The sequence below is a fragment of the Citrus sinensis genome, chromosome 9 (assembly GCF_022201045.2).
Source record: "Citrus sinensis cultivar Valencia sweet orange chromosome 9, DVS_A1.0, whole genome shotgun sequence".
NCBI classification, from domain to species: domain Eukaryota; kingdom Viridiplantae; phylum Streptophyta; class Magnoliopsida; order Sapindales; family Rutaceae; genus Citrus; species Citrus sinensis.
In genome coordinates, this window is record NC_068564.1 from 33229628 (window position 1) to 33246096 (window position 16469).

General features: G+C 36.7%; 3 protein-coding genes across 3 annotated transcripts; 2 read left to right on the top strand and 1 right to left on the bottom strand.

Annotated features, from left to right (window-relative positions):
- The first annotated feature begins 253 nt into the window (after nt 1–253).
- Nucleotides 254–3882, top strand: LOC102620440 (pentatricopeptide repeat-containing protein At4g30825, chloroplastic). Its single transcript, XM_006473982.4, has 2 exons — nt 254–3258; nt 3411–3882. Exon 1 carries the CDS (start codon nt 403–405, stop codon nt 3148–3150), a length of 2748 nt encoding a protein of 915 aa, XP_006474045.2. The 5' UTR covers nt 254–402; the 3' UTR covers nt 3151–3258; nt 3411–3882.
- A 316-nt stretch (nt 3883–4198) lies between these two features.
- Nucleotides 4199–13301, bottom strand: LOC102620149 (DNA-directed RNA polymerase 3, chloroplastic). The gene is made up of 19 exons (XM_006473981.4): nt 12280–13301; nt 11455–11658; nt 11131–11264; nt 10768–10837; nt 10344–10402; nt 9983–10100; nt 9009–9122; nt 8656–8787; nt 7851–8267; nt 7581–7631; nt 7369–7439; nt 6735–6819; nt 6508–6660; nt 6154–6228; nt 5957–6046; nt 5778–5825; nt 5570–5684; nt 5213–5316; nt 4199–4826 (listed from the first exon to the last, which is right to left on the bottom strand). Exons 1-19 carry the CDS (start codon nt 13165–13167, stop codon nt 4716–4718), a joined length of 3039 nt encoding a protein of 1012 aa, XP_006474044.2. The 5' UTR covers nt 13168–13301; the 3' UTR covers nt 4199–4715.
- A 439-nt stretch (nt 13302–13740) lies between these two features.
- On the top strand, nt 13741–16270 carry LOC127899970 (F-box/kelch-repeat protein At5g42360-like). The gene is made up of 2 exons (XM_052434154.1): nt 13741–13935; nt 15489–16270. Exons 1-2 carry the CDS (start codon nt 13741–13743, stop codon nt 16059–16061), a joined length of 768 nt encoding a protein of 255 aa, XP_052290114.1. The 3' UTR covers nt 16062–16270.
- Nucleotides 16271–16469: the final 199 nt, after the last annotated feature.

Below are 16469 nucleotides of genomic sequence, written 5' to 3' on the forward strand. Positions count from 1 at the left end.
TAGTTTTTTTTCAATTATAACTATTAATTTCAGTGTTCTTTTTTTCAAGGAACTAATGCGGAACATATTATTTTCTTTTTTCAAATATTGATATATTACAGTAATATTGGGTGCCTATTAATTAACTGTCGATTGTATTCTGATTTAGCCTAATTATCTAGTCGAAAAAATACATGTTCAAAGTAATATTATTTATTTTACCATATCATTTTTATTCCTATCCCGAAGGAAAAATTAAAAATATTTGTCGGGTCCACATTTTGTCGACATAAACACATGAAATCCAAAGGCTTTGATTTTCCTCCGCTGCTTCGACATCCGTTATCCGCACAAACGCAGCAAGGTATTTAACACTTCTGAGTCTAAATTTGCACTTAAAGCTGCTCATTATTTGATGTTGTAATGGCTTCTTTGAAACTTTTGTCCATTTCTTTGGACACAGTTGATTCACGGAAGCTCAATTTCGCTGCGAACCCACCTCAATTATCTGATCACTTCCCCATCTTTTCATTCACTAGGTCTTGTATAGTCACCACTTCGAATAGAGTCAAGCATGTTAAAAACGTTTCCTCTTCTGAAACTGACTTGTGTAGCATGAATGAATCAAAAGAAACTGATATTGGTATAGAAAATGATGTGGGCAGTGAGGTTTTTGTTGGAGAATGCTCGAATGTATCACGTAAAGTTAAGAAGGGACGGTATGGGGTGAAAAAAGGGAGTAAAAGAGATGTGGATATGAGTCTTAGGTTTAGGAGGAGTGCTAGGGAACAAGAAAGGGAGTACTTTTTTGCGAACGACGGTGAATTGGATGTTAATTATTCTGTTATTGGCGCTGATTTGAGTTTGGACGAGTGTAATGCGATATTGAAACGGCTTGAGAAGTATAGTGACAGCAAAAGTCTGAAGTTTTTTGAGTGGATGAGGACTAATGGGAAGTTGGAAAAGAATGTGATTGCTTATAATTTGGTTCTTCGAGTGTTTAGCAGGAGAGAAGATTGGGATGCCGCAGAGAAAATGATCAGGGAGGTAAGAATGAGTTTGGGCACTAAGCTGAATTTTCAGCTTTTTAACACGCTTATTTATGCATGTAATAAACGTGGGTGTGTGGAGTTGGGTGCAAAATGGTTCCATATGATGTTGGAATGTGATGTTCAGCCTAATGTTGCCACCTTTGGCATGCTCATGGGTCTTTACAAGAAGAGTTGGAGTGTTGAGGAGGCTGAATTTGCATTTAACCAAATGAGAAAGCTGGGACTTGTGTGTGAATCTGCTTACTCAGCAATGATTACAATCTATACCCGTTTGAGTTTGTATGAAAAAGCAGAAGAAGTAATTAGGTTGATCAGGGAAGATAAAGTAGTACCAAATTTGGAGAATTGGTTGGTGATGCTTAATGCTTATAGTCAGCAAGGTAAGCTAGAGGAGGCTGAACTAGTACTGGTCTCAATGCGAGAAGCAGGTTTTTCTCCAAATATTGTTGCTTACAACACATTAATCACTGGGTACGGGAAGGTATCTAATATGGACGCTTCTCAACGCCTGTTTTTGAGCATTAAGGATGTTGGATTAGAGCCAGATGAAACAACTTACCGCTCCATGATTGAAGGTTGGGGTCGAGCTGGAAATTACAGGGAGGCAAAATGGTACTATAAGGAACTCAAGCATTTGGGTTACAAGCCTAATGCATCTAACTTGTACACGCTAATAAATTTGCAAGCCAAATATGAAGATGAGGAGGGTGCTGTTAACACCCTTGATGATATGCTGAAGATGGGCTGCCAACATTCCTCCATCCTTGGTACTCTTTTGCAGGCATATGAGAAGGCTGGAAGAACTGATAATGTGCCTCGCATTTTAAAAGGGTCGCTCTATCAACATGTCTTATTCAATCTAACTTCTTGCTCCATTCTGGTCATGGCTTATGTGAAACATGGATTGATAGATGATGCTATGAAAGTTATGGGGGATAAAAGATGGAAAGATACAGTTTTTGAGGATAATTTGTATCATTTGTTGATTTGCTCATGCAAGGACTCGGGTCATCTTGCTAATGCAGTTAAGATATACTCTCATATGCACATTTGTGATGGGAAGCCAAACTTGCACATTATGTGCACAATGATTGACACTTACAGTGTCATGGGTATGTTCACTGAAGCTGAGAAACTTTATCTGAATTTGAAATCTTCAGGAATTAGATTGGACTTGATTGCCTTCACTGTTGTTGTGAGAATGTATGTAAAAGCTGGATCTTTGAAAGATGCTTGCGCTGTTTTAGAAACAATGGAGAAGCAAAAGGACATTGAACCAGATGCTTATCTGTACTGTGACATGCTCCGTATTTATCAACAATGTGGCATGCTGGATAAGTTGTCATATCTTTACTATAAAATTTTGAAGAGTGGAATCACTTGGAATCAGGAGTTGTACGATTGTGTAATAAATTGCTGCGCTCGTGCTCTACCAATTGATGAGCTCTCCAGGGTTTTCGATGAGATGCTTCAGCATGGGTTTACTCCTAATATCATTACCTTAAATGTCATGCTTGACATTTATGGAAAAGCTAAGCTATTCAAGAGGGTTAGGAAATTATTCAGTATGGCTAAAAAACTAGGTTTAGTGGATGTAATTTCTTACAATACAATCATTGCTGCCTATGGTCAAAATAAGAACTTAGAGAGTATGTCATCAACTGTTCAGGAAATGCAATTTGATGGCTTTTCAGTTTCCCTTGAAGCCTACAATTCAATGTTGGATGCCTACGGCAAAGAAGGTCAAATGGAGAATTTTAAAAATGTCTTGCGGAGAATGAAGGAAACGAGTTGTACTTTCGATCATTATACTTATAACATTATGATCGATATATATGGAGAGCAAGGATGGATCAATGAAGTTGTAGGTGTGCTGACAGAACTGAAAGAATGTGGGCTCAGACCTGATTTGTGCAGCTATAACACATTGATAAAGGCATATGGAATTGCTGGAATGGTTGAGGATGCTGTAGGATTGGTAAAAGAAATGAGAGAGAATGGCATTGAACCCGATAAGATAACATACACTAATATGATCACTGCATTGCAGAGAAATGATAAGTTTTTAGAGGCCATTAAGTGGTCCTTGTGGATGAAGCAGATAGGCTTACAAGATTGACTAAGCTGATCTATGTAATCTTTTTCGTGCTCTGCCTATTGTCTGTCTCCACACCTAAAAGAGCCTGGACTTCAGATCTTTCTCAATGAATCAAATTTCATTGTCCTGGTAAGATATTCAAATTACTGCAAGCAGCACACTAACTTATATTCCTAGTCTACTTTATATTGCTTCAATTGTGTGGATGTCCCTAATAATCACACTATAAGCTTTTAGCCTTTTTTTTTTCTAGCTAAATGACTTGATAATTCTGTTTGCAGGTGTGCTACTTACTCTCAAATTTTAGCCTTGAAGCCTTGAAATCCTGTATATGCCACAAGTGAAATCAGTAATGAGGCAATTTGTGAGCACGTTGCAAAAGGTTTCAATCACAGCACAAGTATGAAGAAGTAAAAGTTTTTACCTTTGCAGCTAGTGGATGAAAGTGAAATTATTCCTCGGAAATCAAATGGCGAGACAAATAAAATGCTTGGAGTACATAATGCTCAGCCATCCAACACCAGTTCAAGTAAAAATTGTAGATTTGTGATATATACACGTTCTGTTTCCTGGTAAAGTATGAATAATAAATCGAATAGAATGGCATTGTTATTCAAGCAGTTGCTTCTGTATCTTCAGTGTTTGCCTGGGGAGATGACTAGTGAACCAGTAATTGTAAATGCTGTAAATACAGAAATTATTTTGATGTATTCACCCTGTGAAGTTAATGAATGATGAATCTGAGATTTAAAACTGATGCGTACTTTAGAGGCATGATTGTTATGCTGATTGGAAAAAGCCTTCATTTGCTTGTTTTACATTCGAACTTCAAAATGCAACGTCCTTTCATCTTATTAGAGATTCAGCATTCACAAATGTAAATAAGTTGTGGATTTGCATACTGCTTTACTTTCATTGGAAGAGGGAAAATAGATTATAACGTGCAATATTATTTGCTGTCACGTAATCGGCTGGTAAATCTTTTTATATATGTAGTCTATTGGTTATAGTTGAATCCACTGCCGTCCAATGTGTCAATTGCTATTTTTTTATAAGGAGAGTTGATCAATTACACTTGTAAATTTTTTGTGTGATTCCATTATCTTAGCCAAAATTGTTACACAGTTTCTGTTCCTAAGTGTACATCACGCTTTCTTCATTTGAAAAGAATAATTTGAATCAATGACTTCCAATGATCACAACTTGTACAGCTAAATGCAAAAGAACCTGCTGTTAAGATCCAAGACAGTATCTCAGTCACCTCCAAAAAAGCCACCAAACTGATGAGAATTTATGACTAGTAATCTGATCCATGCGTGTGTTTGCTTGTGTATTTGGATGGGACAGCAGGGTGGCCATCCTCATTTTTCAGGAACATATGCCGTATGCTTGCCATCAGCCATAGGCAAGGACATTTCTTGTGATCTATCCTGGCTACAATACAAAAGTGATCTTGTGCTCTTTATTTTCAGACTTCAACTTTCTGTACAATTCTGTATCAACTTTACCACAGAAGGGCATCCAGGATCCTTTTGGGGTCGAGAAGATAATCTTGCTTCTGCACCTTTCAGGTATCCAGAGGAGAATTAGTTGAAAAAGTATGGTGATTCAAGAACCTCTTCTAAGTCAAAGTTGCCTCTCTCAGGAAGAGAAGGAAATGACAATGTTGGGTATGATGTCTGAAAGCTCTCGAGCAACTGGAACAATAAGTAATGAATTACATTAGTCAACAGGAATGAACAGAAATTTTTTTTACATTTGCTTCAACTAAACTATGGCCTTTCATAAACGTAGGATTATTTTGTTAAATAACTTTAAAATGTGAATCATTGGTGAGGTTAAAATCCATGCAGTTTCCTGTTTTGCAACTGATTTTCTACATGGAAACATTCTAATGAAGTAGGCTAGTGCCATTTTTGTCTAGTTAAATTGCTTTCCCAAGAAAAAGGAAATGGTAAAAGAATCATTGCAAAACCACCACTGTGAAAGTCATTCTTTCTCTCAGTTGCTACCATGCATACACAAAATGTTCACCCTACAGGCACTCCTTTCAATATGGAGAAATAAGTCCTTATGAACTTACATTTTCCAGCATTGGCATGTTGTAAAGCTCCACAAACTTTTTCCTAAGTATCTGATTCATCTCATCCACATCACATGCATGTGTCCAGAAGGAGTCATGAACCCCTGAGAACAGATTCGTTAGACAAGAAAGTTCATGTAGAGGAAATATAATAGATACTAATTCCTTCAGTTTATTAGTAACAAAAATAAAGGAGGTGCAGAAAAGTGCCACTGAAATCCAAGCAACCAAAGGATGAATGACACAGGACAATTTCAATTCAAATCTTTCTTGGGAAGCAATTTTTCTTGGTGTCTGCTTGTTCATCAAATGCATTAAAGGACTAAACACTCTCCAAAGCAGACTGGAATGACAAACCTGCAAAATGTAAGCCAGCATCCCTACAGGCAACAGCCGTCATCATCATGTGAGAACCATCCAGCGAATGTACAAAATTTGGAGGAAATGCAGTTCTTTGCTTTCTAATCTCTACCTGGAAAATTGACATGGTAATGGAATTTTACTGGAGACAGCAAAAAGGACTGAAAGGAAGAAGAGCTCAGCACTTGACTACAAATATACTTACCAAGTTACCCTCCCTCTGTAAGGCCAAAACCTGGAGAGATGTTCTTATCTGCAACCACAAGCCAAGTTCAAATCTTTTATGAGAACATAAAGATACATCCCACTGGAAGTTTTCAAAATAAAGAGGCAACTTATGGTTGGATCACATGCACAACAATGAACAACAAAGTTTACACTCACAAGATGTCGTTCATTTTTACAGTAGGGTTGGACAACAGGAAGCCCTAGGGGAGTGGTCCACCGCACTGGTTGATTTTCTGAAGCAATAACCTGTAAAAGTTTGCGAAAATATTACTATATCACGACTCAAACCTAGAAATTTTTCACAAGCATGTCAGCTTGATTTTATGTTAAATTAAAAAAAAAAAAAGCCATACCTTTGCACAATCTCCAAGCCAACCCATTATGCTCCGAGCAGCTTCAAATATCTCTCCAAGGGCAGTCAATGTGACCTGCGGAAAAGATTGTTTAAACTTGAGAATAAATTCACATTAAGAATCTCCCAAAGTAAATAGCTGCGAGCTTAGTTGGGAAGATCTCTTGTAGCCAGTAAGAGGTCTAGATCAAATCCCACTAAAGTTATAAAGAAGAAAGGAAAAATCCCATATGGATAGAAGACAACAAAGTTGAAAGTTTTTCATTTATTTACTAAATAAAAATGAGAATTCAAATCAGTGATTATGCCCTCAAATAACAACTTAATGGTCGTGATCAGTATGTTAATTGCTTACCTTAGCAGCATAGCAAGCTGCAGCAAACAGCTGTCTATCATCAGTAATATGACCCTTCTCCTCTAATCTTCTTTTTATTTGCTCACGTGCCCCAACAAAAGTGACACCATATACTGAGGTCATCACGGTTTGTTTCACCAATTTCCTATCCACCTGAAGTGTCCCAAATTTCAGTCAGTTTGAGAAATAGAAACACAAAAACCAGTCAAGAATTTTGAAAGACCAACCTGGTCAATTAAAATCTTGGCCAATAAAGCCTGTGGATGTTTTGAATGATCCTTGTTGCTGTCCCTCTTCATGATTTCATGAACTCTGCCCAAATGAAGTGATATTGGTCAATCATGAACTCTCTCAAATAAAGTCAATTTGGTCTCATGTCAAAATTTTCATCATAAAAATAGTACTTAAATTGAGAGAAAAAAATGTCAAAATAAAAAGGGAATTCACATGTAATGATGGGAATTCACATGTAATGATCATCTAATTAATTAGATAATAGAACAAACATGATCTATGTAATAGCTTTAAACAAGCAAGACAATAACTGCCTAAACAGCATGCTGCTAGTGAGAAATATTAAAATCCTCTATTAAAATTAAGGTGATCTTGTTCAGTACACACATCATAAAGTTAATCTCACTTTCAATTGCCACTATCCCTTAAGCAGAGTGCAATAATTTTTTACTCTTGTTATCCTTCTCAGAAAAGTGTTCTCCCCCCACCCCCCCTTCAATTTGTAACACGTTGTCAAAATTATGAACAATACTCTTCAAACTCAATAATATAGAAAAATGAATGTCCGTCAAGTTTATCTAATAACAATGATTGGATTAAGAGCTAATTGTGAAATTAATTTTTTACCTCACAGCTATTTCTGAATAAACATCAGCTGGCTTCTCTCCGGCTACTAAGTTAACTGCAGCTGCTTCTAACTGTGAAAACACATACAACAGAACAACAAATAAAGAGAAAAGGTGAGAACATAAATAAGCTTCAAAGGGGAAGAATAATTGAAATATTAATCATTCAACAAAAGAAGGAATAAAATATAAAAAGCATGAGAAAAAGCCTACAGTGTTTCTCCCCAAGGCTGCATAATGCTGTAGGCCATTGCACGAACCATCCTTGCTTACGCAAGAAGAAAAGAAATCACCGAGTTAGTTTTAAAGGAAAAGAAATAGCAGAAACTAAGCACAAAATAAACGTCAAAATAGAATCTAACAACTTGCAAAACAAAGACAAAATAGGCAGACTTATAAAACTTGTTTGTTGCGCAACATTTCAGCTTATAAAAGTTTTCATTATCCCCTTTATGTTTTCAATGACACTATTAAAACATTTACCTGATGGATTGGCAGGTGAGAGATGACAGAATGTGGTGACGAGCTCTTTAATGCTTCTGCCAGATTAATACATGCAGCTAAACACTGAAAAGGATCTTCAGCCGTTAACCACCATCGGCTTCCATTAATAGGGTTTTCTGCTGAATCAAAAATTTCATACAAATGATTTTCCACAAATGCCAGGCGTCCATCATGTGAAAGCTTCTCAACACCACCTGAAAAAAGGTTTGCTAAATGTATTTTCAGCCATCGTAACCCAGACTTCCCTAATGGTCGTCCTTCAGCGAACTCAAGAACTCCTCGACAAACATCAGAACTTAGGTGATTCAGATGTGGATGCATTGGGTATGCACGGCCTCGGAAATCAAGATTGTGAGGGTAATAAAAGCCTTCCTCATCCTTCATTCTGCGAGCCACCTGTCTTAGAACAATATTGTTCAATATCCATGCTCACAAATAGAAACCTTAACGGTACAAACTGGATGTACTTGCAAATCAAAGATTTAAGTCACCGAACCCAACTGAAATAGGATTCCTGATATCCCATTCTTTTAAAGCCACATTTAACTTATAAAAACCCAAAATTTCATATGACCGGACAGCGAACACAATGTCAAATAAATGTTAAGTCACAGCTTGATCTATAGCAGACCAAAAACTGGAAAAGTAAAGCAGGCTATGACTTCAGTAGCTCAGAGAGCAGACTCATTATCATCTCTTTTTTATAGGGGAGGTCCTTACATAAGTTACCATATGTTGTCCAATACTGCAGAAAGATATCATCTCAGAAGGATTAACATCTTACAGAGAGCTTAAGTTCGGTATCACATCGTTGAGAATGCCTCTCTTGGTTAATTTTCTTTGCCTTTCTCACACTCCATTTCCACTTTTGAACTTCAGTCATATCCTCAGAGAGGGGCTTCTCTGGTATGAGAACCTAAGCACCAAAAAGGAAAGAATTCAGGCAAGATGAACAAAATAGCAAGCTGACAAATAAAAGAAAAGTTCATACGTCAAGCAAATAAAGTAGCATACCAACAGCTTATCTGTAACTGACCGGCCAGAGAACATAAAGAAAAGGGAAGTTGATGCAGCACAAAGAAAGCAGAACACAAATTATTTTTTCACATAAAGAATTCAGATGAAAGTTTGTCTTACATCATTACGATCAACCAAGCCTGCAATATTTCCACCACTAACCCAAATGCTCTCCAAGACACTAAGAACCTGTTTGTTCACCCTCCATTTGGTGCTTCCAAGGGTATCCAGAGCCTGCTTAACCGCCATTTCAGGGAAATATTGAAGTCAAACAACTTCATATGATGATGCATAGGAACCATATATGAGGTTCAAGTACCGCTAGCAATTAGATCAGAGTATTCAATGTGATTAACAATTCATAATAAGCTTTCAATTTTAAGAACGAAAATCTTAAATAATAACTTGGAACACCACTTTATTATACTGGAAGAACAAAGTTCTCAACACTGTAGGAGCCAAACTACATATGCACATACAGGGACCTAGCATCCTTTGATACATATTATAAAATACTTTTCAAAAGCACGTCGCGGCTGGAAAACTATATTCTTCTAGAGTTATCTTTTTCCGGGCACAGCCGCGCCCAAAAATAAGTGACCGAAGGTCGGGGCGTCAAAACCCCCCAGTGGAAAAAGGCCAAAAAAACGGGTGGGCTATAGCCTTGTGGGGTGGGGCTGGCCAAGTTCGACCGCCGGACTCGGAATGGCGCGAGACTTTGCAAGGGGCCTCCGTGTGCCAAAAATAGGCCACAGGCACAGCCGCGCCTAAAAATAAGCGACCGAAGGCCGGGGCGCCAAAACCCCCCAGCATAAAATGCCAAAAAAATGGGTGGGCTATAGCCTTGGGGGGTGGGGCTGGCCTAGTTCGTCCGCCGGACTCGGAATGGCGTGAGACTTTGCGAGGGGCCTCCGTGTCTTTGTCATCAGCATGCTACAGACGAACTCAAGTATACTCTGTCAAATATTTGAAATCAGGTGCTGATGTTTTCCCTAAAATCTTTTGCCATCAAATCCACATGACGTTTTTTACCCTGACCTATTGAAAAAAAGAAAAAAAGAACGAACTTCCGTTGCCCCTTTTTTTTGGTTTACCTCAAATACTTTCTTCATGCAGTTCCCAGTAACACTCTTAAGTGCCTCTTGCTGCTTTCGAGATCCATGAGTACGCATGACATAAGAAGGTAAGAACAGGTACCCACCCTTGTTGTATCTGGAAGAAGTTCAGAATTGATTGAGAGTAAAATATCAAAGCTATTTAAAATAACCATGGCAGGGAATATGCAGTCCTTAAGGTTCTATTTTTTTTACTATCTTCAAAACATTAGAATTTTGACTACTTTAATCAACGATTATATTCCCCCTTTGAAGATAAAATGGGATTTAAGGACAAAATGTGAAAGGGCATGTTGAGTTTTGTGGCTACTCATGATACTTTATTTTCTATAGGTCATACCCTTTCCATTTCTTTGGCGGTACCAACATTGGAACATAAGGAATCAACATATGCTTGGCCTGCAGAAGTACAATTACAAATTAAATTAGTCAAATAGTAAATGCCAAGTCCCAAGAAATAACAAAAGAAAAAGGATAGCTTGCAAGAGTAAGGGGCCTTCTTCATTTTTGTTAATCCAATGAAAACCAAAGATAACATATAAGGGTGTTGACGTCTTTTATGATACTATATTAGAGAGGACGCAATGTTCACACACAATACAGATAATGTTGAACTATTAAGATTTGGAGCACACAAACTACTATGTCAGATAGTCTGACTTTTGTATCCTAAGAAGGCAGATAGAATAAGAGCTTGTAATCAATATTTTTATACAAATGGAACAAATATGAAGAATAGAAAGAAAAGAGATGGCTTAACTCACAGATCTATCAAGCCCTTCCAGCACTAGGGGATCGCATTCTACAACCCCATACCTCTTTGTAGTTTTCTGCCTACAGAAACCAAAGAGATCAAAATAGCAGTCAACAGATAATAAAAAACAAACATAAAATTAGCATCAATAATTTTCCTCACAAGTCCTACCCCATATACTTATGCCTCACCATGTGACCAAAAATAAACTGCAGGAAGTAAGCTATCAAAAACTAATCAAGACTTCAGGCAAATCCTACCAACAAATGGCCAACAACCGCATTGTGTAAAAGATCCTTTGGTGGATCATAATTTAGAGGCACGTATCCAACTCTGAAGAAGAACTGCAGATAAGATAGAAATGAAGTCTCACCCTGGATGCTTCAATATAGTTTTAAATCTGTGCCGAAATGCAGGCCGAACATCAGGTGGACTATAATCTGCCGGGTTAACTGGATGTTGTACATAAGCTGTTTCGATCAATAGCTCCACAAGGCGGCTTCCCAGCTGCACAAGCACATCCCAGGAAGAAAAATATCAAAAATTAAAATCCAAAAGATGATAGAATATTTCAAAGAAAATAATAATAACAATAATAATAATAATAAGAAGAAGAAGAAGAAGAAGAAGAAGAAGAAGAAGAAGATGAAGAAGAAGGAAAAGCCTGGTCAAGTAACCCTTTCAGAAAAAGTGATACCTTAGCCTGGGTATCTCGACCCCAAGGTTTTGTTTCTTCATTTTTTAGCAGCTTCTGTGCCTCCATAACCCTTTTACTTTTGATCAAACTATTAACCCGTTTCCTTAGCAGCTCTTTTTCCTTGCTCAGAACCTCTTCAGTATCAGCTATAATCTTCTTCCTCTTGTAATTCTTAGTTTTCTCCAAGAAACTATGAATCCTAATCTGGGATGATATAAATTAAATACATGTGAATAGACCTGACAAAACAAAATCTGTCTCCTGATATAACTTTTGCAGCAAATTAAATTTCAGGTGCCTAAATAATAAGAATTGAGAGATCGCACCCATCAGCAAGCTGACTACAGAAGAAGGAATTCACGTCAGAAACATAAATCATCCTTATCTAGTTAAGACCATTCTACAACTCTACAGGTTTCTAATTAGAAACAGCTTGTGTTAATCACATGGAGGCCACATTTTGCTTTGGACAGACAGAAAATTCATGTAATGGTAATTAACTGGCATAGAGAGATGGTTAGTTGAGTTGGGCCAAATAAGTCGCCAATGAAGAAAGGCGTAAAAACAAACAATAGAGGGACCAAGCCACATACAAAATTGAAATACATACTGAAATTATAAAAAATAATCCTACTTTAGTATAGTGTTGCAAAACCGCAGATCCGCTATTTCCTCATCACCTCAGATTTAGTATACGCATATTGCTCTTTTGGTTTTCTAACTAAAGCACGTGTATTCCAAAGTAAATTTGGCAAGCAAGTATGTCGCAAACCTCTATTCACCAACACAAACTAAAAGCAACAAAACCGAAGCTTTTACACTAACCTCCTGTTCAATAGCCATGCCAATGTGCACTGCAGCTTGGACAACCTGAACACACCTATCTTCATGCCCTGCCATGACCAAACCCATCATCTTATGCATCACAATAACAGCCATCTTATCAGCTGGCAACAACTCAATATGAGGCGCATATGCGGCCTTCTGTTTCTTTGTCCTCTGCATCTTCTGCTCCCTCTCTATTGCCTCACTCAATGGCCCAAACCACCCCAAAAACAGCCCCTTTATATGCGGCAAATTCGGTGCTAACCTCTTCTCAATCATTTTTGCTTCCAGCTCTTTATACTCATCCACCATTCTCTCCCAAGCTTCAGTCTCCTGCTTCACCTGTCTCCTCCTTAACAAATTAAACTTCCTTTTCTTCATTTCTCTATACTCTTGTAGCTTGATTCTCTTGTAAAGACCCTTCAAAAAAATAGAAGAAAACCAAGGTGGGTCCTGCACAAAAATTCTCCTTCGCGGTTCCAAGCACATAAGCTGATGATTGGTTGAATTTTCACTTCTGGGTATCACTGGATCAGCACAAGTTTCAATGTTTTCAACTCTTTGATGGAAATTTTGCTCCTGTTCGCAAGTGGGTATGTGAAAATCTACTGAATTTTCAATATTTTCCATGAAATTACTTTGAATAGAGTCTTGTAAAGGGCGAGGGCGAAGTCGAGTTGGTTTAGAAGAGGAACTTTTCAAATTGACAGGAAAAGAAGAGGAGGAGGAGGAGGAGGAGCTGCAAGAGTGCAAAAAGTGAAGAATTTTGGACGACCCGTCGTCTCTTTTGGTATTGAAGATATTAAGGGCTTTTCGGGTAGCTGTTGTTGTGCTTGTAGAACACGTTGGAGGGTATTGAATTTGAGAAATTGAAGCAGCGGAAGCCATTTTTGAGATTGGTTGGTGAAGATAAGGCTCGGTGTCAGCGGAGAGTGAAGAACATGAAAAAGAAAAAAAAATAAAAAAAGAGTATCTCAAGAACCTCCCTTAAACCTCACTGTGTGGACTGTTTTTCGAAGATATTTTTGGTACATTTTCAGTCTCTGTCTCTCTCTCTTTTTTATTTTTTATTTTTTATTTTTTATTTTTTTCCTACAAATACATTTTAGTTTTTATTATTCTTAAACTCTTGATTTTTCTGGGGCACTAGTTACTGGAACCCTCATTTTCTACTGTCCTTTTCGAAATTTTGTAGCAAGCTGGGCCAAATAACAACAAAAATAATGAACATTTTCATCAGACCCGCCTAATCAAAATATCCGAAAACAGTTATCCTCTATGGTAATTATTTTTTTAAATAAAAATCAGATCAATTACTCTTGGACAATTTATATATATATATATATTTATAAACAAACATTAGTTATGTTTGACTATTAATACAAAAAATTATCAACCGGTTAAAAATTAACTGCGTAAGCTATTTATTAGAGCTAAAACACTTACTTCAAATTGGAGATTATGAGCTCAAACCTTGCAGGGCTGGGAGCTATTATTAGAGATGAGAGCGGGAAGGTGATAGCAGCTGCAATTAAGGTCTCAAAATTCTTTGGAGATGTTTCTTTTGCTGAGGCAGAAGTCATGGAATGGGGCATGCAGATTGCTAGAGATGCACATGTACGAGCTTTGATTGTGGAATCAGATGCACAAGGACTGGTTAACTTAGTAAACAACAAGTAGAGCAGTAGAACCGAGATTTATTGGGTACTTCCAGAAATTCAAAGTTTAATGAAACAATTTGAGCAAGTTAGTATCAAGTATGCACATAGATCTTGTAATGCCATTACCCATTCTCTAGCTAAACTAGCTTTAGAAAAATACGAAATTATTGTATGGATGGGTTCATACCCTTCACATTTGATATACCTACTTTCTTCCTTAAATGAATAGAATCTTCCTTTTTCAAAAAAAAAAAAAAAAAAAACTTTCATTTATGACTAAACATGAATAGCGATCTAACTTAAAATACCTGATTATGGCAATAAAAAAAAATACTTAGTTATATAAACCTTTCATTTATATAACCTCTGTCAAAACCTTTCATTTAGGAGTGAAACTTTCTACATCTGTACAAGATCCTTATAACCCTTCCTTTCAATTAGATATTTAAAATACCTCAATTTAAATTATAAAATATAAATTCTTATAAAAAAAATTAATCATCTTTCCATAAAATTTTACCCTAAAAGAAGCATCTTTTTTAAGTATTTATTATAAAATACATAAAAATCATAAAAATCTTTAATTATTTTCTTTTTATTATATTATTTATATCTCCATAGCTCAAAACTCTTATAATTTTTTTTAAAAATATTTTTTAATTAAAATTTAAAATATAAATAAAAATCACAAAATGAGATGGGTGTAAAATAATGGTTTATTTAAGCGTTTGATGAAATTTTTATTGAAAACAAAAAACGAATTAATTTGTCCTCGGCTATTTAGGTAATTTCAATAAGAAAGTGGCTTTATGAGGAATTTTAGGGAGCGTCGAAAGACCTACTAGTCATTTAGGCCTTTCAGGCTTTTAATTGTGTGCCTGATCCACGCTCGATGGGCTGCATTTTTTGTGACGTTAATGGGCGAGCGAGTTGAGCTTCCAGAGCCCCTTTAAAATTCTATTGAAGCCCCACTATTTATATCTACAACTCTTTCTTCGATAAAAATAATAAAAAGAAAAGGACAAAAAATTACACGAGTTTTAATTAAATTTTACTATCATCTAGAATAAATTAACTATATTATAAACATTTTTTTCGTAAAAAAATCTCATTTTATAAATAATTTAGTTTTCCACTGATTCAAAATTATTTTAATTCATCAAAAAATAAATTATATTGTGTATTAAATATAAAGGGAAAATTTACAAAAATAACCATAAAATTTTATTATTTTCACTATTAACCCTCTCAACTTTTTTCTATCAACATTAGCCAAACACACGCTTTTCTCCCAAAATTACCCTTCTTTACAAACCAAAAGCAACTTTCTTTCTCCCCTTTCGTCAAACCAAAGGCAGCTTCCCACTTTTGAATCATCAACCAACGGCAACGGCAAAAGGCAACGATAAAAAATAAAATCCGATCATAATTTATCCGGATCCAACACTAATCGGCATCACATAGTGGTATGAGTTGTTTTCTTAACTTGCTTGAGAGTTTGACTGAACAACGAATGGTTTCGTGGGTGAATCAGGTTTGGTGCGACAGGCACTTGTCGCACCAAGCCTTAGTGCGACAGGTTCCCAGAGTTTGCCAGTAGATTTTGGGGTTGTTTCTTCTGGAGTTGTTTGCAATGGGATATTTTATGTCTATTCTGAGACTGACAAACTGGCAAGATATGACATAGAAAGAGGCTTCTGGATTGGAATCCAAACCTCTCCATTTCCTCCCCGTGTTATTGAGTACTACCCAAAACTTGTATCCTGTAGTGGTCGTCTATTCATGCTTTCTGTCTCCTGGTGTGAAGGGGATGGTCAAATAGGCTGTAGAAACAAGGCAGTGAGAAAATTATGGGAGCTAGATCTCATGTACCTCGCCTGGACTGAGGTCTCTGTACATCCTGATTCTCCAATGGACTGGAATGTTGCATTTGTTGCAGACATAAACCATATATTTGGTGTCGAAATGTTTAAGATATTTGGTCAGGTGCTGGACTTCTTGACTGTATGTGACGTGTCAGAAAAGAGGATGAACTGGAGCCATATCTCAAGGAATCACATGGCTCATGAACTGGATGCTACTTCATGCATGACTAAATCATTGGCTATTTTACATCTGTAATCTTGTTGGCGTGTGTGCTGATTCATGTTGGAAATTTTAGGCTTGAACCTGCAAATTTCATTTCAAATTCTTTGGGTACAGTTGATTTGCACCTTTGCGCCTGCCTCTAGTTTCTGTATCTTATCCTGGCTCATTTAAGAGGCATGTTTCACATGTAGCCATTTATGTACTCTCTTTGCCACTGTTTATAAATTATTCATGTTTTTCAATCTTGTTTGTGTTGTCTTGACAAGGTGGAAAAGAGCTTATTGTTTATGTTAAATTGATAATGTGATATCTGTTCTTCTCGTTGAACTTCCTGACTCTTGTTTCTTTTGATTGGAAGACATATAAAGAAGTTTTAAAACTTCGAAGTCACACTTTAATGCTTTTGGCTATTTTAAAAGTTGCCTTGCTGACCTAGATTAA

Excerpts from the sequence above, each read along its gene's own strand:
- LOC102620440 (XM_006473982.4), top strand. The coding sequence starts at position 403 with ATGGCTTCTTTGAAACTTTTGTCCATTTCTTTGGACACAGTTGATTCA.
- LOC102620149 (XM_006473981.4), bottom strand. The coding sequence starts at position 13,167 with ATGGCTTCCGCTGCTTCAATTTCTCAAATTCAATACCCTCCAACGTGT. Across the intron at positions 8,788-9,008 it reads GCTTGGTTGATCGTAATGAT|GTTCTCATACCAGAGAAGCC; the intron begins GTAAGACAAACT and ends TTTGGTGCTTAG. Across the intron at positions 5,826-5,956 it reads GTAAAAATGAACGACATCTT|ATAAGAACATCTCTCCAGGT; the intron begins GTGAGTGTAAAC and ends TTGTGGTTGCAG.
- LOC127899970 (XM_052434154.1), top strand. The coding sequence starts at position 13,741 with ATGAGCTCAAACCTTGCAGGGCTGGGAGCTATTATTAGAGATGAGAGC. Across the intron at positions 13,936-15,488 it reads AATCAGATGCACAAGGACTG|GCACTTGTCGCACCAAGCCT; the intron begins GTTAACTTAGTA and ends TTGGTGCGACAG.